The following is a 23943-nucleotide window of genomic DNA, read 5'->3' as shown; positions in this document are numbered from 1 at the left end:
TTATAGTTTTGTTGTTTCGGTGAATTCTTTAAAATAATATTTATTTTTGGCAATTTTGTATAGCTCGTTCATCGAAGTTACTCCTGTGTTCTTTACCAAATTATAAAATGTTCCATTTACATTTGTCAGTAGTGCATATGGTGTGTCAAATTCTTGTAATTTCCCTGTATCTAGAACCTAAAAAGTTGAAATATTTAATTAAAATACATACTAGCTTTACATTATAAGCAGTAATAAAATCTTACCAGAACTCTATCCGAATCAATAACTGTATGTAATCTATGGGCTATTGTCAACACTGTACAAGATTTAAATTTTTCTCGAATTATTTTTTGTATGCAGGAATCAGTGCTAAATATTAAATAAACAAAATATGGACTTATGATTTTAAATATCAGTGTAAGTATAAAATACGAAATACACAATTAAGAAGAACAAAAAATTATTTCAAAATATCACTATCAAGTACTTATGCAAATGAATGTACTACGTATCATATGAATAATGCATACTTGCTGTAAGAAATTTCCTTATTCAACCTTTCACACAGAGTATAAAATTGAACTGAATTGAACTACTGGAATGAAATACATTTGTGATTAGCCCAAAAGTTGCTTCTTAAAATTATTTTCGATGGAAAACTGGTGGGAGAGAGCCGGACTTGACAAAATTTTTAAGAAAAAAATTTCGTCTTTCGAATGTTAAAGTAGTTCAAATCCCAGCGAAAACAAATTTTTTTCAATTTTATTACTAAAGGATGATCGCATCTCTCCCCCAGGCGTCACTTCCTTTTCCAGGAGACTCATAGAATGTGTCTCCAGGAACTAACTACAAAAATTTACTATTGGTCGAAATTAGTAACGTCGCTAAAAAGTGAAGATCGAAACCAAAGGGAAAGAACCCTGATGTAAGAGGATTGAATCGAAGACGAGAAGGTCGTCTAGAGTCCGGGAGTTCGCCTATTCATAGCCTTGTGCAAGTGTATTCCCTCCCTGCTCCACTGCCAATCTTTTCATCCGACGTGATCACCGGGCCATTACTGTCTATCCTACCGGACATTCGGTCAAAAAGTCTGCCCTCTCCAAATGTAGTATTCAATCCAGCCGAAACTTCTTCACTTTTTTGTCAAGACGATCCACCGCATCAATCAACGCACCAATCAAAGTATTTCGCATCGCGAGTAATATTGTATGCTCTCTTTCTCGGCTAGGAACCCGTTATCATGTTACGTTGTCCGATTTAAACCGCTTTTTTAAGCTAAACAGAACTCTTTGTTATCCCTGAATACGTGTAAATAAGTTTATAGAAATAAACGGATAATTTTTTCTTTTATAATTTTACATACGCGACTGCTCGCGCACAATCGGAATAGCTGCCGAAGGTTTCTGTATCTGACTTAAAGGATACAGTCGTGTCAGTTCTGACGTAGGCATCACCGGTCTGGTGGCGACCTTCTGGTCACACTGGTGTTAGACATGTGAAGAATACAAAGTAAAAATTCATAATTGGTAAAGCACAAACCCTCAACTAACTAATACTGTTCATTGGTTTTAACCATTCGGCTACTGTTGGGATCATAGAGAACGTTGCGATTGTAATGTACAAAACTACAAAAACAATATCGAACTACAAACAGGGAAAACAAAGACGTATATAACCATTTCTCCCTCAAACTTTGCGGAAAAGATCGTGCGCGATTGTGACAGAGCTCTGTTGTAATACTGTACACGAATATAGAGATTTCTGTTGTTATTCGTCGTGTTTCCTACATTGGCAGACATGCTAACATTATATGATACGGATAAGTGCAGATATAGTTGGATGCAGGTATTCGATTTGCTGTCAGATCACGACAGAAAAAAAAACTAGTTTTGATTAACACAAAATATAAAGAATCTCCTCAACACCAGGCAGACCTATTAGTTTTTATTCCGAGATTCGTCATTGTATTACTTCTATTAGTGTTAAAAATTTCAGTGATTTCTGAATTTGAGTCATTGTCAAGAAAAGACCTTGCATGGCTCGATGCGCTTCAATTATTGTATTGAGTATCAGATTTTCCAGTTGATTACGGATAATTCAAATCAGCTGGAAGACTCGAATCTATACAAACAACTATCCCAGAAAATTTTAATGCGTAGTCTGATCCAAACATGTCGACCACCAGGATTTCAGTTTCTGAGTCTGATCAACGGTAGATATGATTAGAAGGTTGTATAAGTGAAAACAAGTTGCATAAAACTTAAATGTAAAAAATTTCAGCATGATTTTAACATACGTGAGGAAATTAAGATTTAATACAACATATTTTCCAGATTGCTGAATTACTAATAGAATGATTAATATTATAAGTAATTCAGTAATATCCCATAAAAAGACTAAAATTGGATGATGTCTGTAGATTCAACAGAGATAATGAAAGTTATGAATATAAATACATTGAAGACAGGTAAATTTTTGTACTTGTTTTCAGAAATATAACATAAACATTCAATTCTAATAATTGTTTCTCTCTTTCTATCACACAGTTAGTAAGATGTGTTCATATTCCTTGTTCTCCAAATAGCTTAAGTTTAAATGATATGAATCACGATGTATATACAAACAATAAAGACATCAGACTCTCCTTGTATACCATTGTATATACGTTGAATAGTTTATCTTTGCACAGAAAGACACCAATATAACATAAAAGATCGCTTATTTACATATATGTTCAGTATCACACATAAAATCGATTATAAATTGAAAACAACTTTTTAATTTGGTGCTCTTTACCAAGAAACACCAAGAGTGCCTTTTTCATGCTCATCTTGAGTTCGTGCAGACCCACAATGAGGACGACAAAATGGTGAGAAACCGAGACTATCATATTTTCGTCCCAATATACTGCCCATAAAATATCTCTGGTGATCGTTCAGTTTCGATTTAAGATTATTTGTGTCAGAGTAGATTGCATTTCCAAACACTCAGTAGATCAGTCCTTTTAATATGAACTTAAGATCGATCTAATTATCGCGAGTATCTTATCTGTACTAAATATATCTGTGTTAGCCTAATTCGTTGCCAATTTCCATAGAAAATACCGTATTATTACATGGTTCAAAAATATTAATGCCTAACTTGAACAAAGTATTCAAGATTTACAACTTAATCTGGAAACTATTTCGAATAAACAAACTAACAGTTAATTAAATAAAGTTCAACCAATAAGTTACAAACTGAAAAACAAAGTGATTAGCTCATATATGTAACAATTTCGAAATAAGATATAATTTTCTGTGTATCACGAATCATTACATAGAATAATTTATATTTCAAATTAGATCACTTATTAAGTCTATGTATTCTAACCGTTTATCAATATTGGATGTAGCTTCGTCCATGACAAAAATTTTATTCTGACGAAGAATGGTCCTGGCAAGGCAAATTAACTGTCTTTCCCCAACGCTGAAATTTCGTCCTCCTTCTGATAAATGTGTATCCAATCCCCCAGGTAATTTACTAATAACTTCTTTTAACTGCACCTATAATTGAAATGTTTTTTAAATATAAAAACGATGATAAATTTTAATTATTAGAAAGCGTTAAAGAGAAAAAACAGGTAGCAAATTAAACTAATTAATTATTTCTAACATCTTCAATGGCCTGCCACAGATTTTCTTCCGAATATTCGTTAAAAGGGTCGATGTTTCTCCGAAGAGGGCCGGTAAATAACATCGGATCCTGAAAAAAGTTCACATATGGTGTATTAGTCGCTTCTGTTTTACAAATCGTGTTTATATAAAATTAAATAGATACTGTTTACATTTTTGTGTGTACGCTGTCTACTTATACGTTGTTTATTAATAAGACTTATTATACTGATGAAGTTTCCGATTAGCATAAAGAGGAGAATTTAGTCAAAAGTCGGAAGAAATATGTGTATTTTCACTTGTGTGGGTGAGAATAAATGGTATATTTAAAAGTGGGTGATATTTTGTTTATGAAGATAGTATAAACACAGAAATATATTCGATGAAATTAAATTTCTAATGATTGAAACTTATTGATGCAAACTAGTCGATTTATATGATTTTTGTATTAAATTTGCTATTCATTTCGTAATGCAGTCAGCAGCTTCCGGAACTGAGCAGTGCCAAATTATGAAAATAAGAAAATTATCGAAATTTTTTGTATTTTCGCAGCATTCAATATGTAAGTGAAATTTCAACTATTCAGAAAGTTCTGTTTATTTTGTATCAGCGCACGCTGTTGAAAGCTTTCGATTTGTTATGCACGCTCGTTAATCGCTCCAAATTTCATGGTGTTTAGTGATCTACAGTTGAAACAACATTAGATTCACTAAATATTTGCATGCCAGATTATTAATTTGAGAATTTCAAATTATCGGCTATTATTTATATAGACTAACAAACTAACGGAGTTCTCGCTGTAATTGATAAAATTCTCATGACACAAGTAAAAATCGATCACGGATTAATTACTTTTTGTTAATAATAATGGATTTTCGCGAAAACCATTTTATGAGTGTTACAAATATTCATGCGTGAGTACACATTTCATACAAAGTAAATATACTTTTTAAAATATCTAAATTCTAATTTTTATTATCAAAACTTTAAAGTTTTCTTTTTATTTGTGAAGCACGTCACTGTTCATAGTTTGTACTTTCGAAAATGATAACTTTACTCGGCCTGCTCTAATTAGCTGAAAACTTTTTCATACAGTTCTTTTTACGATATAACAGTAAGTGATTATAATATTTAATAAAAACTGAAAAATAACTTACAAGGATGTAACTTCAGATTAGAAAAAGAAATTTCATAAGTGATAGAAGAATGCACACAGAAACAAAACCCGTATGCGTGTGGCATCTAAGAATTGAATCATGTTGGAGGAACTGTATTGAAGGCAGGATTATAATATTGAAAGTTTTAAAATTAATTATATTAGTATTTAAATTCAGAACAGTCAACTGTACTTAATTAAACTATCGAAATTTTTCTTACAATTTTAGTCATTTATGAAATTTATACCTTAGAAAAAGAAAAAATTTTGTAAAGTGATAATAGATTTTGGTCTTGAGAACGAGCAATTATTTATTGTGACATAGTCACAATGCTGGCTGCAACTTATAATCATATTTTTAGTTTATTTAATCTACAATATACGTTCTTCACCTAAAATTAGTACTGTCGTTTCTTGCCCCTGTCGTGCGTGTCATATCCAACTCATTTTGATGGAAAATAAACTGAAATAACGTGACTTTTTAATTGCAGCGGGAGATCATAAATAGTTAATCTCAGTCTTCTGTCCCTGTCTGGTTTTGAATTTCATCCATTTCCCGATATGAAGGAAAAACAGAAAGAAGAATAACAGTAGGATGTTTTAGGTCTATTGTTGATCTTATTTACACCCATATTAGATTTATACGTTTATATATAAGCATTATTGTGATGCTATTTAGAAAAATTTCAGCCTAATAATGCTGAAATATCAACCTATGAATTCTGAAATTTTGAACGCTAAAATATTATTAAAGTAACATCAGAATATAGAGATTTTAACTTATAAAAAGTTTCATGTTTGGCTCATCATAACGAATTTTTCTTTTTAGCATCACATATAGTGGCATAAATTCTATAAACTGCATATTAATTTTCAAACAGCTAATTACCAGGTTCTATATAATTAGAATAAGTAAATGGCAGTAGTATTATAAAGATAAGATTCGGCAACATGTGGCAGATGACATAGCTTTCAAAAAACTATTCTGTTTTATTTGCACGTACCACTATGTACTCTCAGTCAAAATGCCTGTACTGTACTTGTGGTACAAACAAAAAGATCTTTATCTGGGAGTTTTATCGCGAGTTTGTACAAAAATTTCCGTTGAAAATATATGATATTTATAAGTTTTTGAGTAAACCAAAAGTTATATTATATAAAATTTGGTTTATACCAGATTTTTGTCAATAAAACCAACACCTCGGGTTAGATTAATCAGCATTTGTATTCGCATATAACTACATTAGAATAAAGAAAGCTCATTTGCATAGCATTGGTCCAGAAGCTCATTATTTAAACCAAAAAACGGCAAAAGAAATCGGCCCAACATGTAATATCTAATTACAATAGTGCTTGCCTTATTCTTAACAATGGCGTAAAATTTCTAATCTGACTTAATTTGAAAAGGTAAACACTTAAAAAGTTCTTTTACAGAAGGTTTATCGCGGACCATAGTGCCGATTTGTATATTACCCATAGTTCCAGTTGTAGAAAGTAGAATAAAAGCAACTGGCCCACGTGCTGCTGTATGTTCTGAGTTTTACTTTCGATAAGTAAGGTTAATATAACGCAAATATGCCACCTAAGGTTTCAGACTTTTGGGTAGGTTATGTAACTACACTTTCCGAAGCAAAATATTTGCAAACTCAAATTTCTAAACGTGCTTTTAATGTTTCGCGATATGGGATACAGTCAGTTCTCAAAAGATACGATTCGCAAGAGCCAGGACCGTCGTCAAGTGTTTCAATTCGGCCCAGAAAGAGGAACGCCCCAAGCCGCACACCGGAGGTGATAGCAAAAGTGCGACGACTGACCAGTGGTTCAAATCCAAAAACCCAACGAAGAGTACTTCATTGCCCAGAGTGTTGGAATAGCCCAGTCCACAGTTCATGCCATTATTCACAAGAATTTGAAACTGGAGAAACGCCGTAAAAGAGGAGTTCACGTGCTGCTGTCTCATCACATCCAAGAACGAAAGACCAACTGCCGAAAACTGTACCAAAAGTATCTTTCGGTAAACAAGTGGCAGTTTGTAGTCACGCTAGATGAAGCGTGGATGTACACGAACAATTGTAACAAATCGCGGGCAATTTACTACAGACTATCAGATGGGAGACCACACCAAAAATGGTTCAAGTAATGTCGCGAAAGTTTTCCGTCAGGCTTTATGGTCATTGCGGTTTATTGTTACCGTGGTGAACTAAACATCAAAAAAGTTGAAAAAAACGTTAAAATTAATTCAACGTACTATCAGACTAACGTTTTGGCTGGAACCTCTACACGGTGAAGAGATCCTTACTTTGTACGGAAATGACAAAACAAATGTATAGGTGCATCAAGACAAAGCTTCCAGTCATACCTGCAAATCGACCCGAGATTTCATCCATGTATTAGAACAGGAAACGGAAATCCATACCATCCTTTTCGAAACGAGTTCTGGGAATCCGTCGTCCAAAAACAAGGACAGGCTTATGGAAAGCGTGTAAGAAGGAATGGGACCGTTTAAACATGAATGTTCTTCAAATAAATCTTTTACAGTGAAAGCTTCGATGTAGGGCTATAGTTTCACAACATGGCCATCAGATCGAGCATAATCAAGACCTGCACAAATGGCAGTTAAGTTACTTTATAGGCCTCTTAATTCGGCATTATGTAACGCGATCAACCCTCTGTAATAGAATGAAAACCTGCGTGAAGTCTTAAACCTTCAACCGTCTCCGAAATCAGCAGTGTCAACATGTAAACTTCTCTTTTATATCAAAAGATTTGTCTACCGTAATAAAAGCTAAAAACTTTTAATTTCCTTTATTCTCATTTTAAGTGTAAATCCTAATAGTAATATACTAATGGTTGTTGAAGCACTCATAAAATAACTAATCTTTCCTTTATGTAAATTCACCATTTTTTAAATTGATATTCTAAAGAATTACAAACGGAATAATCAAGCTGCGGAATAATCATAATTTTTTTTCAAAAATCCGACATCATTTTTCAGTTGAATGATTCAGAATATACAAATAATAATAGACATTATTTATCAATTACTCAAAACATTATAAATAACTTAAACAGACTAATTATTTATTGTTTTTCATTATAACGACATACATTTTTTTTCTATAATCACTAGTCTATTGTAAATCCTTCCCCCCTACGTGAGAATCAATTGTGGTTGCTCCTAACCCCATAATTGGAAGGGACAAGCCTGTCAAATGTGGAATGGACTTTTCCTTGAAAAATTTATTTTATTTGTTCAGATTCTCTCACGGTATTCTATTTTATTATATTTTAAAAATTACATTTTTTATAGCAGAAGAAAAAGAGATGAATTACCAGTAAATGAATATGAAAATTGTAGAATAAGAAATTATATTTAATAAATTAATTGTTACATAGGCCTACTTGAGGAATGATGGATATTTTGCTACGTAGATCCCGAAGCCCGATATCTTTAATGTCAACTCCATCGATGGTTGTTGTTCCTGTCGGCTCTGTCATGCGAAATAACGAAGCGATTATAGAACTCTTTCCTGCCCCTGTTCTGCCGACAATTCCTATCTGCAACTCATAAACAATACAAATCATTTCAGACAGTAATTATTAGCAACAATCTTTAGAATTTGTAGATACTTTACCTTTTCTCCCGAGTAAATACGAAATGTTAAGTTCTTTAATACAGTGTCTTTTTCCTTCGAATATTGTAAAGAAACATTATCAAACTGAATTTCTCCTTGTCTTGGCCAATCTGAGGGTGGCTGTTTATCGAGAGAAGTTTCGTATGATTCTTCTGATTTCAATTTGGTATAATTCAGTATACGTTTAACAGAGTTCATCTGGAAAATCGACTGTGTATAAAGTAACAGAGTACACGAAACATATTTAAGTAAAAATATATATTATGCAAACTTATATTAAATGTACAGAAGTATATATAACTGAAGATACAGTTATTTTTATGTTCAAATGCACAATGACGTGAGCTATATTTGGTTGTTATTTTATTGTATTTAACTACTAAATACGTGTAATTTACAATTTTACTGATAATATCTATGAATTAATTGTAAACATGTATAAATTGTCAACAGTGAGAGTTTTTACTGTTTTTTCGATTAACTATCTTAAATTTTAACATTATTGTATAAAACATTACTTTATATAGCATTATTATATAGATTATTTTAGTGTAATGTAAGGTTAAAATGAATTAATTTTTTACGTTTTATTTCAACTCATATATTATTAGTATTTACAATTTTTCATTTCTTAAATTTGATGTTTCAATCAAATTTTATAAAATAACTGCTTAGTGAAGATGCTATATTGTCAGTTTCAAAGACTTTTACTTTGTCGCCTTTGAAACATAATATCCGAAGAAAGTAAGAAATATTTCCTTTATGTTATATTGTTCAACTGCTCTTTTCACGTTCATCTATCGTATAACAACTTCAATTATATTTTTAAAACATAATGATAATACTCTTAAATCAAAGAGTAAATAAAAAATTAAAGAGGGCAGATTTTCAAAACTTTTTTATGATAGTTAAGACAACCTAGGACAAAATTACAAGCAGTTTACAAACAAATCCGTTATTTGATGATAAAAGTGATAAAATTTGTAATTGAGAATCAACGTTTAAAACTAAAAATTTGAAGAATAGCCAATATGCGAATTTTCATGACAAAAGTGATAAATATTAACAATGAGTATGTTGAACCAAAAACGAAATTCCTACCAGCAGACTGTGACAAGAGACGGATTTTTGTTTACAACTGGTTTGCGGGAAGCGGAATAAGCACTGTGTGACTCAGAAGAAAATGACAAAGATAGAAACAATAATGTTAAAAAATACCAAGATTGGGAAGATATCAGTTATGCTGTGTTAATTGTTATAAAGAATTTAATCACTCGAGCCCTATCTCTCCATTACAATGTTGCAACTTTAACAACAAGGCTATGAGATAAATTGAAAAATTGACCATACATTGAATACCAGAGAACTAAAAATAAAATATCTGAGTTAGATTACTTCCTTAGAAATGGTTTCAGGTGAAAATGTAAAGTTGTAACTGAATACATCTGAATAAATCTATACAAATTGGCTTATGTTAAGCAAAAACATCAGAAAACAGAAAATGATTAGTTTTTGGTATGCATGAAATATGAATTCAATCTGATAATCAAGTTACTCGAAGATTAAACCAACTTGACGATCACAAAATAAAGAAAAAAGTCAAACAATGCCAAAAATTAATTTAAGACAAACGAAAAATACAAAACACTTATAAACAAATGAGAAGTTATAAAACGTTTGATTTAAGCGAACAATATCACAAAAATAATAGAACTAATCACACAGTGTATCTAATGAATGCTGCTCAAGAATGAGATGAATAAGCTATACATTTGCGTGTTCAATATCATGTTGAATATTGCCAAATTTTTCGTTCCATACATTATTTTTTGATCGCTTCATTTTTCATACGGAAAATCACTTCTCTCTTAACAAAAGACAATTTCATTTTCGTTTGACCCACATCAATTCAACATGTGGGGCAAATATTTACAGTGTCTTAAAACAATTAGCAATGTATTGACTTTCAGAATATGCAGTGTGGCGAATTTTATTATTTTCGCTGGAGAAAATGAATAAAGCTTAACTATTCTGACTCTAAAAGATAACACCTTGCAGAATTTCAAACAATCTAGATATCGATAAGTGGAAAATGAAATAGATTATAGTAAATGGAAATTTCACATGTCTGTTATTAGTATTTTGATATCGAATTACATTAAAAAGTACATAAAAAACTTTTTTTAATACAGGAGTATTTTACATTTTTAGATAAAAAAAATACAAAAATGAATAAGGTAATCGTAATTTTTTATGCAATGTGACGATTTGGTTATGATAAGATATGAGCTTGGCATCTGTGAAATAACTGTTTTGGTAACAAAACACATGCAGCAAAGGATTGGAAAAATTAATATATATATACATTAAATCATCACTTTATTTAAATTTTTATAAAAGCATTTATTTAGAAAGAAACATATAACATAACATTGATAATTAAGCAGTACAAAACAGTAGAAATTAATTAAGAAATATCTATACCTAGCCATAAGTCGTTAACCATATAATTTTTTACATTTATAAATGCTATTAAAAATGTATTATTGCACAAACAATCAAAATGCAATTATTTTGAAAATAAAACAACTCTGCTAAAATCACAAAGAACTTTTTTTCTTACTTGCAGTTCTGCAAACTTTTTTATTGTTTCTTTTAAATTTACTCGATCAGCAATTTCATGCTCAATTGCCAACATGGGCAAACCATTAAGACGATTTTGTGTAGTAGTCGAACGTAAAAAGTTCTTAATTAATTTTAACTTAGAGAAACTCTTTTCGCCACTTGCTACAGTTATTGGTATCGTTAGCAATATTCTTAAAGCAATAGTAAGATTTGGGGCAAAATTTAACTTTGTAATTAAGCTCAGTACATTGCTTAGGCTTTCATTTTTGCCTAAAAATGCAGATACTGCTGAAATATCTTCTGCTAATTCTATCCCATTTATGTCAACAGAATCACCATCAGTTATAATGCATTCTAAATTCTTACAGTGTTTTAGTAGCATTTCTTTGGACATATTTAAATCGTATATATTATATAAGAATTGAAAATAGTTACTATGATTACTAGGTTGTTCAATACTAGCATCTAGTGTATTTAGTGCTTGATCGATTGTAAAATTTAAAAAAAATCTATTTTATATTTTTCTTTTAGATCTTTGATGGGTTCGTGTAAGAAGTTCCTTTTCCGTCTTCTAACGTGGTGTCGTGTTATTGTTGATCCAAAATTAGCCTCCACATCAATTTCGGTAGCAAGTTCTTTTGCATCAATAACAGTTCCATCGATGGACAAATCCGATCGAAGATTCTTAAAAAGTATTTCGCAGTTTTGTCAAAGATCAATTGAAAAGGCTAGATCAAACTCTTTTGTTTGCATCAACTTGCTTATTGGATTAATGGAATTTAGTATTTTATGCCAAGTAACTAACGAACACAAAAACTTAAATTGTTTAATACAATTAATAAACCCGAGGCCTTGTCTCTTATTAAATTATCAATTTCTTGATTTTCGTAAATGCTTAGCAAGGCGTCGTATACATCTCCCAAATGAAATCTCATAGGCTTTAAGTTCTCTATCCTACTCTCCCATCTAGTGTTACTCAATGGTTTCAAAGTTAAACCTTGAACATGTTCTAAAAGTATTGCCCATCGAAAAGAAGATGCCGAAAAAAATAAATATATTTTTTGGACCGTGTTGAAGAAATTAGCAGCTTTTAAGGAGGCTTTTGCCATATTATTAACAAGTTTGAGAGAGTGGCTACTATACGAAACACAGAATGATCGCCAATTATATTGTTTAATTCTAGATTGCACTCCTGCTTTATCGCCCCTCATATTAGACCCGTTGTCGTATTCCTGCCCGCTGATATCTTGAAAATTTAAACCCAAGTCATTAAGTTCTCCAATTATAATATCAGACATTTGTTTGCCCGTGGATCTTTCGACTGGTAAGAAGCCCAAAAAGCTCTCATTAATTTTAATTTCAACATCATCGTCAAATTTATTGATTAAAACATCTGATTACAAGAGTCATTTGCTCTACTTTACTAATGTCAAAAGTACAGTCAAAAATTATGGAAAAATATGTTGATTTTTTTTATTTCATCAATAATATGAGACTTTACACTTTGATATACCAAATCTATTATCTTGATTTGTATATTTTTCCCGAGATAGTGGGCATTAATATCTTCTTTTTTAGCACTCTACGGACGTGCTATTCCATAATGGGTCAAATTGAGATAGCAACTCAACTATTTTAAGGAATTACCGTTTTTATACTCAAACAACTTGTCGCTTGTATCTTCAAAAACCTTTACCAAGCATTTTAGTAATTGCTACGATTCTTAGAAGCACCTCGTTTCAATGATTTGTTTCGGCATCAATAATTCTTTAAGAGGCCGCATCTATAGTTTTACAATACTTTAACCATAAATTCATTTCTAGCCATGATTTTTGGGTCTGAATGTGATTTTTGGAAATTTTATACACTTAAGTTTCGCCGAGGTGCTTCCAACTTTTAAAACCTTCCTTGGAAAGAGAACTAACTATATAGCCGAAAATTTTGCAACAGAAGCGGTAAACTCAGTTTTGTGAAAGAGAGTACACCAGCCAGTCTCGTAAAACTTGCTCTCCATTGCTTAAAATTCATGTATAATAATTTACGCTAAAATGTCGACCAGTGTCATTGGAAATAAATTTGTAATTATGCAATGGTTTGGGTGGACCTTGTCTTACTAATAAACTTCTTTCAGCGTCTCCTAAAATTTTTGGCCATAATGCTGGATCTGACTCAAAGTTTGTAGAACGCTTTTTGTGTCAATTTTTTGATGCTTTCATCTATTGATGATAGAGTCAGTGTGTCGTCAGTTCCAATTGATTTAGAAACATTGTCCATTTGTTTGTCATCATCATCCTCTGACGATTTTGTATTTTCTTTTATAACCGGAATTGATGTTGGATTCTCAGAGTCGTCATTTGTTTTGGTACAACTCTGGGTATAATTTTTTAACGCGCCAGCTAGTTTTTGCTTTTCGGCATCTTTTTCCATCCTTATTTTTTTCTACTGGTAACCAGACAGTTTTCTTTGACCGTTAGACATTCTGGAAGAGGCACGCACATAACTGAAATTAAACAATGTAAACTATAAAATAATATTTAAAAAAATAAACATTTATCCTTGTTCTAAATAAGCTAAAACCGTAATTAACATAACTTCAAAATTATATTCTGTCAATAAACATAAAAAATATTTGTGGTTTACATAATATTTTTCGTATCCTGTGAACGTAAAGAAAGTATAGTGTTTTTATATATGTACTAGCAGATAAGCCCGGCATTGATCGAGCAAAAAGTAACGATACGGAAGATTAAGATTATTACATTATATCCAATCTTACCCGTTTTCACAGAATGCAAGAATTAGATCCCGATTTTCAGACTAATTAAACAATTGTTAGATGTTCGATTTCCGGAAAAATTCAAAAAACCGCCTCTGCGCCTGTAAATCTTGCACGTCGTTTTTTCTTAACACTTCCATTGTTAATACTTACCCTGCGGGAGGGAAGTGTTAACAACCTCTCTCCCGCGGAGGGGAATTTCGAAAAATCCCTTCTTAGCGTGCATTCTCGTGACGTACCCTAACTGTGTACCAAATTTCAACTTTCAGCTCTTAACCATTTGGGCTCTGCGCTTATTATTATCATTATTACAGTGGAACCTCAGTTAACGAACTTAATATGTTCTGCGACTCCTTTCGTTAACCGAAGCAATTTTCCCATAGAAAATAACGCAAATACAATTAATCCGTTGTAGCTGCCGGTATTTTGTAATTTTATTAATGAAAATATAGGAAAACGTTGACTACTTTGGAATTTTCACTTCTTTTTCGGTTTTTCCCTTCGTTACTGACAAGAAACTGAGGTTCGAACCCATGACGAATCTTACTTTATATACCCCCTCCAATAAGTAGTCCCACCCATACAAAAAAAGGCTTCGAATGGTCCACAATGTTCCAGAACATTCCACAAAATTCGAGTGTGTTCTGGAATGTTCCACAACAATCTCAGATGTTCCGGGATGATCCCGAACGTTCCAGAACATCCCGGAACATTCTTCAATGTTGTGGAATGCTCTCGAATACTCTCGAATGTTCTGGACTATTCTAGAAATTGCTAGTGGGCGAAACTTCCAGCCCTTATATCTTCAACAGCACGCCCTTCAGGTAAAAACGGGAACCTTCTTCATGGATGTGGATAGAGGACTACCACACCATATAACTCCCTTGATTGTACCGACGGACTCGTTTTTGAGTTTTAGCGGCACGCACATTGTACACTTACTTTTATAATATATATTAATTTCATAACAACAAATATTTCAGCAAACCGTAGTCATTAAAACCAATTTTATAATTCTTAATTTTGAGATTTTATTCAGTTTAATTATTCAAATATATTATTATAAAACGCGTTTTATCGAAGCAATGAACTTAATAAATATCTTATATTATTGATTCAAATAATTATTTTCATAAAACTAAAATATAAATAATTATACCTATAGAATACATTCAAATTTAATACAATATTTTATTGATTTAATAAACAGCCTTTTCGGATAAATTAAATATTTATTTTATTTAAAAACGCTTTCATTGTTTCGATTCGATAATCGATTTACGATAAACTAGTATCTATCAAACTAAACAACAGCTTAATTGTAGATGCCACTTACCTTTAAAAATTAAGAAATCGCACTTAAGTAAATTTTATGAACTTCCACTTGTTATCACTACCGACGTAATAGCAAGAATAATGCTATTGTGTAATGAAACCGCTCTTTTATAATTAAAGGTAAGTATAAGCGAGTCTCTGCACGTTCAAACACAAGCTGAAGCGGCGCTCTGCTCGCGTGCTAATGCTATTCTGTTCAGAGAAGTATATGGATGTTCAAACAAGTTCACGCATAGTCTTTTACAAATTTTGCGTTAATTTTTCAATAATAGTGTAAATGTGTTTATCTTTTGGAAATAAACTACAAATACGATACGCACTGTAAATTTTTAGAGAACGAAAAAATCGATACGTGAAATTTTCTATTAATTGAGTATTTAACACATCAATATTTTTCTCACACTTACAGCCAAAATGGCTCTCCTAAACTTTGGCGCCACAGACAAATATCTGGGTTGCCCGCCCCTAGAGCGAGCCCTGCTAGAGTAGTTAATTAAGGAAATTTACACTAAGCTGGCAAACTTCAGTCTACTCTAATGAGAAAATTAATGAATTAGTTATGAATTAGAAATAGCCAGTATATGAAATAAATTAATATCAAATATATTTAGAAAGAAAACTGAAATTAGTTCAATAATGATTTTTCAAATTTTTTTTAAATAGATTCAAAGACGACACAATAGAAAATAAATTAAATAATTCTAAATTTGTCATTAGAGAAGTCAAAATTGTAAATGAAAGAAAACAGGAAAATGTAATGATTAATATATCTTTTTCTTTTTTAATTGTCTTCAGTTTGAAGTTGGTTTCAGTTTGATGATTCTACAAAGTATTCAATTTCCATACTATATTACAAGACAAAAGTCTTGTAATATATGAATGGAAATTGGCTGTTTGTAAAAAATGTTGAAATTTTAACACGTTTTAGTAGTTCTCAACGTAATTTTTACTAATTTCATAACATAATTAAGCTTTTTTGTGTAAAATAGTTAATGTTAAAATTTCTTATCGAAAATTTACTGTGAATACTCAAAACTGAAGATATTTTGTTGATTTTGAGTAAAGGCTATGTGGCCAAGTACTACACATAATTTACTACTGAATATAAAAATAAATTATTATATTCTAAATGTGTAATGGTATTTAAAATATGAAAAGATAAGAAAAATTTATCTACCAGTCTTTATTCTCATTAATGTATTGGATAGAATAGTTACAATAAGTTGGCTATATTAAGAAAAAAAGATATTCCCTTGCAACTATTTACCTTGTTTGAAAAATTTCATATTTTTCGATAAAAGAATCTGAATCGATTAGTTAGTTAATAAGTATTGTTACCACTGATAATTAATTCAAATGTTATATTATGTTTATGAATATATATAATATAATGTACCATATAAATGTTTATATAATACCTGAAATTGCAGTTCAGATGTCATTAAAATAAGAGACGGAAAATTCAAAATTAATAGTACTCCATAATTCATAACAAGTGCAATTTTGCTTCCCGCATTATCTAAAGTTGTAATTATAAATTCAGCATTATTTCTGTTATAAACTATAGACAATTAAATATATTTACTCACCTGAATCAATCGAAACACTGAATATTATAACAGTAATAACTACATTTATGAAACAAACAATGCGACCGTATATGAAAACCCATCGATTTAAAGTCACATAGGCGAATCACGCTGTAGTGTGCTTATCCTGATATTCATTAAATGTAGATTTAAATTTACTTTCGGCTTTAAATGCTCTAATCGTTGTCAGTCCGTAAAGAGATACACTCAGATGAGAAAATATTGGACTTCTCGCTGCCAAAAAATTGTTTATATATAAATCACTTATTTAAGCAAGACTTTCTAAAATATAATAACTACCCTTTGTTACTAATATTCATAAATTTTCCTGAAGAAAACAAATAACACAAGGGACACACCAGTAAGTGACTATACAAGAAAATGCATTTCGTACCTTCTCCATCTTACAGATTTGTGACTGTTTATTAAACACTACATGCAGAATTTCGTTGCCACTAATCTGTATTCAATACATTTGTAAGAGATAATTAAATAATTTTCATACAATACTCTTACATAAGAGAGTATTTCTAGATATTTCCTTTCGGTGATGAATGTTTACTGTTCAAAAATTCTTCTTGCTTTTAAGTTAAGTACAATAATCTATTGTAGAGTACCTGTTATATACTTACATTTCCCTTCTATTTGTTTGATGCTTTTTACCACTCGTGCATAGACCGTCCACAAACAATAGAATAATATCAAAAGGACGGCTGTTAATATGAGTAGGTAAGGACAGAATATTGCTTGAAGTATACACATGCCAGCAACCAGAAAGCATCCCTAAAATATAAGAATACATGAAAGCATATTTATCATTACTGTAAGCTACAAATTATATTATTTATTTTTATGTATACACCAATCAATGTTATATCAAACAAAAAGAAACTACACTATTACTTATAGCATTTAGATAAAACATTATCACAACATAATATAATTGCATAATACATAATACACTCTTGTATGATAAATCTTTAATTAATCAAATTATATGATTTAGGAAATAAAAATTTAGGTGTTATTGCATTTAACATTGTCACTAAATACAGAATATATTTAGGCATGCATCGACGGTAAATTCTGTAACATAAATAGAGAGGGTCATAAGTTTTGAGGTTCTGCTAATACAGTAGAGAGTCAGAAATCGGAATCAATTGGGGACTGGGGTTGTTCCGATTAGTCATTTGTTCCGATTACCGATTATGTACGAAAAAATACATTAACCTGTCCGATGTTCAAGTTTTTCTTCATTGCGTGTGGCATTGTGTTGAATTTTTCTCCGTTGCATGTCGCTTCGTGTTGAATTTTCGTCGATTTTAAGCCTAATGAAAATTTTTATAATAATAATCGAGGCTATCGTATCGTTAAAAATTATTTCTGCATTTTGTACAAACAAAATAAATATATTAAAAAATATAAAAACAAAAAAATTGATACTTTAGAAGTAAATTTAGTATCAAAAACGTTCGATTCAGCACGACACAGTCCGACTGAAAATCGTGCCGATTACCGGCGATTCCGATTACTAGTGTTTCGATTAACGACGCTCTACTGTACTTAAATTCTCTGCAGATGGAATTATTTTGCGTTTGACTATTCAGAGTAAAAAAATGAAATATTGAATATAATATATACGAGGGCTATTTTTTAAATAAGGTCCGTTTGTGAACGAAAATGAGAATAATACGCAATCATGGCAGTATGCATGCGCTTCTGCTCCGAGCAAGCTTGGCGCGCGTTTTGACGCCATTTGCAGCCACGTCGTCTGTCTGTATGCTGAGCTGTAGAAGTTTAAAATGTTTAAGAAAATTGAGTCTCCCGCCGACTGTGAGATACGATCTGTTATTCGATTCTTGAATGCAAGAAACTTGGCAGCAGCGGAAATTCACCGTCAGATTTGTGACGTTTACGGTGATAATGCTATGAGTGACAGTAAAGTTCTAAAATTGGTAAGAATGTTCAAGGATGGGCGAGTTAATGTGCATGATGAGCCACGCCCTGGCCGACCTTCCCTGATTTCTGAAGATTTGATTTGTGATGTGGATAACAAAATTCGAGAGGACCGACGATTCACGATTTCAACGTTATCAATTGAATTTCCACAGATTTCAAGATCAGTTTTGTATACCATTGTTTCGGAGAAACTGAATTACCGAAAATTGTTTTCTCGGTGCGTTCCAAGACTGCTTTCTGACGATCACAAAACAAAAAGATTAAACAGTGCTTTATTGTTTTACTCGATACGATCATCCACACAGTCCAGACATTGCATCCAGTGATTTTCACTTGTTTCGATACTTAAAGGAGTTCCTTGGTGGTCAACATTTCAACGACGAAGAAGAAGTGAAAACTGCAGTCGTGGATTGGGCTTCTTGACAGGCGGCAGTTTTCTTTGAAGTCGGAATTAAAAAAATTGTTGAGCGGTATGATAAATGTTTAAACAAAATGGAAATTATGTAGAAAAGAAGATAAAAGTATGTAGAATATGGAAAAAAATATTTTAACGATATTTACAGTATTTTTCTTCTTATTAAAAAATGAACCTTATTTAAAAAATAGCCTTCGTAGAATGAATGAATAATCTATGAATCATTTTCGCGAAATAGTACTACTGAAAATTGCATAATTTCGTTATAATAACTTTCAACAAAAACAATATTTTGTTGAAAGTTAAACAGCCCTTTAAGTATCAGCATGACATGTTATTAGACATACTACAAGGAAAGGCATACTAAATCAGTCTGTATTTCGCACTCGTCCTGTTAGCATCTTAATGTCGCTTGTGTTCATACATTTTTCCAAATTTGTGTTTAGATATATCTATATATATACAGCAATTGAAATTGGTTGATGATAATAATAATAATAAACCCAGAGCCCAAGAGTTGATAGTTGAAATTTGGTACAGTGTTAGGATACATCATGAGAATGTACACTAAAAAAGGATTTTTCGAAGGTAGGGAAAGGAAGAGAGTTAAGAACTACCCTGATCTCGGATTCCACTGTACTATTTTAGATGCGGTTTTTTGCCTTTTTGCCAGAAGTCGAATATATTTTTAGATCCATCTAATAATTCTCTAATTAGTCTCGGAAGAAGGTGAACCTAATTCTTGCGCCAGGTGAATGGTAAGAGTGGCTATAATCTAATAATCTTAATCTTCGCTATCATTACTTTTTGCCGGAGTAACGCCGGGCTCATCTGCTAGTTATACATTAACTGTTAACATTAAAAACCACAACCGGTTATATAATAAACTCGCCATACGATATGCCAAATTTTTGAGCCAAATTATGTAAAGGCGTAATTAAATATTAGAAATTAATTAATTTGACTAGAAGTAGGCAGTTGTGCAGCTATCTGTATTAAATTTAATACAGTATATTGTATAATTTTCTTTGAATAAATGTCATATAGAAATTATTTGATATAATAAATTGATAAAAAAAGTTTTTTATTTTATTATTTTTACAGTAAATCCGTTTACTATGTTAATAATTTTAACAGTGTCTTTTATTGCGTATACTGTTTGGTGTTACTGCTTGTTTTGATTATACTACTCTAAGCACCGAATCAACATGTCTAATTAAACACCTAAAAATCAATGATTTTTCCTCGTTATCAAACATCGCGTTTTTATTGTACATTTTGTAAATGTGTATTATCACTTCAACAAATATCCACATTATAACAAGCTGATGAGAAACATAAGGATCGAAATGCATTCTTCTTGGATATAAAGTGATTTTATAAGGCTGGTCTTGCGTCGAATGACGGTGTAATAAGTCTAGTAATAAAAAAAAAGCCGACATAGCTCTTTCAAGTGTATACCAAGACTAGACAAAAGCATATTATAGTAAATATTTGAGTATTTTTTCGGCATGGAACGCATTATCATATTTTACATTAATTTATATGGAACACGTTGTTTTGCTTAATGATTGTTTCGCCTTAAGAGTAAGATTCTGAAACGAATTATCCTCGTTAAGCGAGGTTCCACTGTATATCATAGATTTCCGGATAATACGTTGCATTTCCTCATTAGTACTGATTATATTGAAGCGTGTTTATATTATAGACATATAATTGAATTATGTAATCAGCAAAGAAAACTGTCACGTGTTTTTTAATATGTATGAAGTGCCAGAGGCATGTTGGTTCTACAGTAATCTAACATAGTTGAGATTAAAAATGTGAGTTGTCATCGAAGTTTGGCATGCAAGTAATGAAGAGCCCACTGAAATCTGAAAAAATAAACGAGTAGGCAAGCTGACAAAAAAAGTTATATTATTGCATGACAATGCAAGACTGCGCACACTTAAAACTAGACTGCTGCCAAATTTGAAAAACACAATCAGGAGATTCTTCTCTCTCTCTTTAGTTCACAGATTGATCGTGATATTTTTGATTTGCATTTGTTTGGGAGTTAAAAAAATTTGTTGTATAAAAGATTTTATTTAAAATGACAAAGTTCGAGAAGATAGGCAAAAAGTAGAAATTTGGAGCGCTGTTTTCTTTAATAGCTTACACACAAGTATATTTATTTTCCGTGATAACTACATAAACAACGGCAGTGATTACGTTGAAAAGTAGCACTTATTGTTTGCTTTAAAGTTGTCCGTTAACTTACAAGTACAGTGAACACTGTTTAGTCGACCATCTGCAATTGACGGGCATCTGTCAAAACGGGCAAAATTTCTGGCACGGAATAGTTTATACATAGAGTCATCGTATAAGTATAAAACGACCACCTGTGTAACGCGACCGCGGGCATCGATTTTTGGACCGAAACAACATACAAAACTGTAATAAGCGACCACTTACGCGAATATATCCGGTCTAAACTATTGTTCGAACCCATCTGAACAACGTTTCCCCCTCCTAATATAATGAATTACTCTAAACTCTTGTTGGAACCCACTCTCCCACCCTCGAAATTAGGTGCAGGTATTAATGAATTAGTCTAGCAACAAAGGAAATTCATTTCAGTTTGTTCGAAATTGTCCGAAAAACGAAAGAAATGCAAAGTGCTGTCATTAGAAGATTGTGTTAAAGTTATCAGAGAAAGTGAAAATGGTTTATCAGAACGGCAATTAGGGAACTGTGGGAAAACGAAATTTATTTTATCGTAGACCTACAGTATTTTTCTTAAGGGTATAAACTATTGTACACGATAAATCGACTGATCTCAACGTTTGATAAAATTTATTTATTATTTTGAAACTGATATACAGTACATGCGCGATAAATAGTTTCTGTATCAACCTACCTTATTTCTACTTTATTTTTAGAAAAATAATATCCGAGTAATTTTCGCACGCAAAATATTCAAAAACAATTAACACATTAACGCGAAAATCAGTTTTCCAGGCAACCTTCCTTTTTCGATTCCGCGATTGTTATTGGACAATCACGCAATGTAATGAAATCGTATTATGATAAAAAAATAATAAAATCGTTTTATTATTAATTAATAATTTTTCTTGTTGTAGTTAAGAAAATATTGAATATTAAACAACACAGTATTTTTAAAGTTAAATAAGATTAAACTAACGAAAACGAAAACCAAAGTGATGGAGAGATACGACACGCTTGTATATCGATGACGTAATACACATAGCAGAGGAGCGAACGAAAAGAACCAAGTTGAATTATGTCGGAAAGAAAAATTGCGCATTATAATCGAGAAAATGCGAGTATTGTATTAATCTTTAAAATATTAGTATCAAATCTGTCTTATAAAATCATGACAACTCCTGTAAATCGAGTAATCCGATAAGAATAAATACACTACGATACAAATATAGCTCTATCGTTGAAAATATTCGCTTATTTTTTCCCACTTCGAGTTTTGCTTAGTGGAAATGGCTAAAAAGTGCGCAAAATACGTACGGAACTGCGGTATTACAGCACCACTTGTATTAAACCTCCACCTGTGTAAAAGACCACTTTTTAAAGGAACCATGGGTGGTCGCCATAGACGGGTTTTACTGTATACTTTATTAGCTGTACATCCCGTTTATATACTTATTTTGTAAATTTACTTTACCTAAATGCAAATATATAAAATTAACCCAAACTTACTCTTATCACCTGGCTAAAATAGTCCGGTAAGAGATCATCCATATTATCTACATCTTTCGAAAACCGATTTAAGATTTTTCCTACAAAATATCAAAATATAAAATATTAATTAGATTAACCAGTTATGTAAACATATTTGTGGTTGAGTATACCTATAACACTATACTTGTGGAACTAAAAATCACGTATAAACAGCGATTTGCGACACCCATGCCATTAAGCCGTGCCATAAAAATGGCTTTATAACATGGGTGTTGCAAACAATGTATTTATGCATTATTTTGATTTCCATAAGTACAGTGTTATAGGTGTAGTCTAACCACATAATATCGTGTAAAAATTCGTTTATAATTAGCGATTATGGCATTCATAAAAATTGGCGCACTCTCTCTGCTCCTGTGCAAAACTTCCATTCATGTCATAATCGCCTATACTATAAACTAATTGCATAATATACTGTTATTCCAATATTATTATTATTTATAAAAATACCACGCAGTATAAATGTGTGGTTAATGTTTCACAGGTTCACATGCTTATGCTTTATATCTTGCTTTATTTTCATATCAGAAACGTTGTACAGTGTACGTATTTATCGATACAGAGAATTTAAGTACAGGAAGTTTTTCTTCACATCATAAAAACTTTAATATATGCTTTATATAAATTAGCCTTTAGCCATAATGTCATTAGATTAAATAAGAAGAAATAATGTCAGAAATCTTTATAACAGCAATGTTATTGAAACAAAATGTGTTTTGGTTAATTTTCTATTTTGTATATTAGAAAAATTAGAAAATTTATTAGAAAAATGTTCAGTATGTAATTGTAAAGCTATCAACAGTTAAACGTTCTAGGTGTTAGTGGATTTTACAATTCTGTTAATATTTTAGTGATCTTTTTTAAAAAGTTGTTTGCCTTATATTTAAAAGATGTTTACCCAACTGATAAGGGCCATTAACACAAAACTGTAACCAAATATGATTTGTTACAATTTCGAAACATTATATGGAAAGCTGTCCAAGTGCCTTTCTACTTTTTTACCACTTTTAATTCTCCGCACAACTTACCTGGTTGCAAAGATAATAGAGGGCTGTCCTTCAT

The 23943-nt window shown here is 31.5% G+C and overlaps 1 protein-coding gene across 1 annotated transcript; it reads right to left on the bottom strand.

The window, feature by feature from the left end:
* On the bottom strand, positions 1–23943 carry LOC136982511 (ATP-binding cassette sub-family C member 4-like). The gene is made up of 8 exons (XM_067279007.1): positions 23910–23943; positions 22840–22919; positions 8427–8624; positions 8194–8349; positions 3637–3726; positions 3355–3527; positions 246–351; positions 1–177 (listed from the first exon to the last, which is right to left on the bottom strand). Exons 1-8 carry the CDS (start codon positions 23941–23943, stop codon positions 1–3), a joined length of 1014 nt encoding a protein of 337 aa, XP_067135108.1.

The sequence above is a fragment of the Centruroides vittatus genome, unplaced genomic scaffold (assembly GCF_030686945.1).
Source record: "Centruroides vittatus isolate TY-2023 unplaced genomic scaffold, ASM3068694v2 contig_847, whole genome shotgun sequence".
Lineage (NCBI taxonomy): Eukaryota > Metazoa > Arthropoda > Arachnida > Scorpiones > Buthidae > Centruroides > Centruroides vittatus.
Note: the sequence above shows the minus strand (reverse complement) of the source record. Positions and strands in the feature narration are given on the sequence as shown.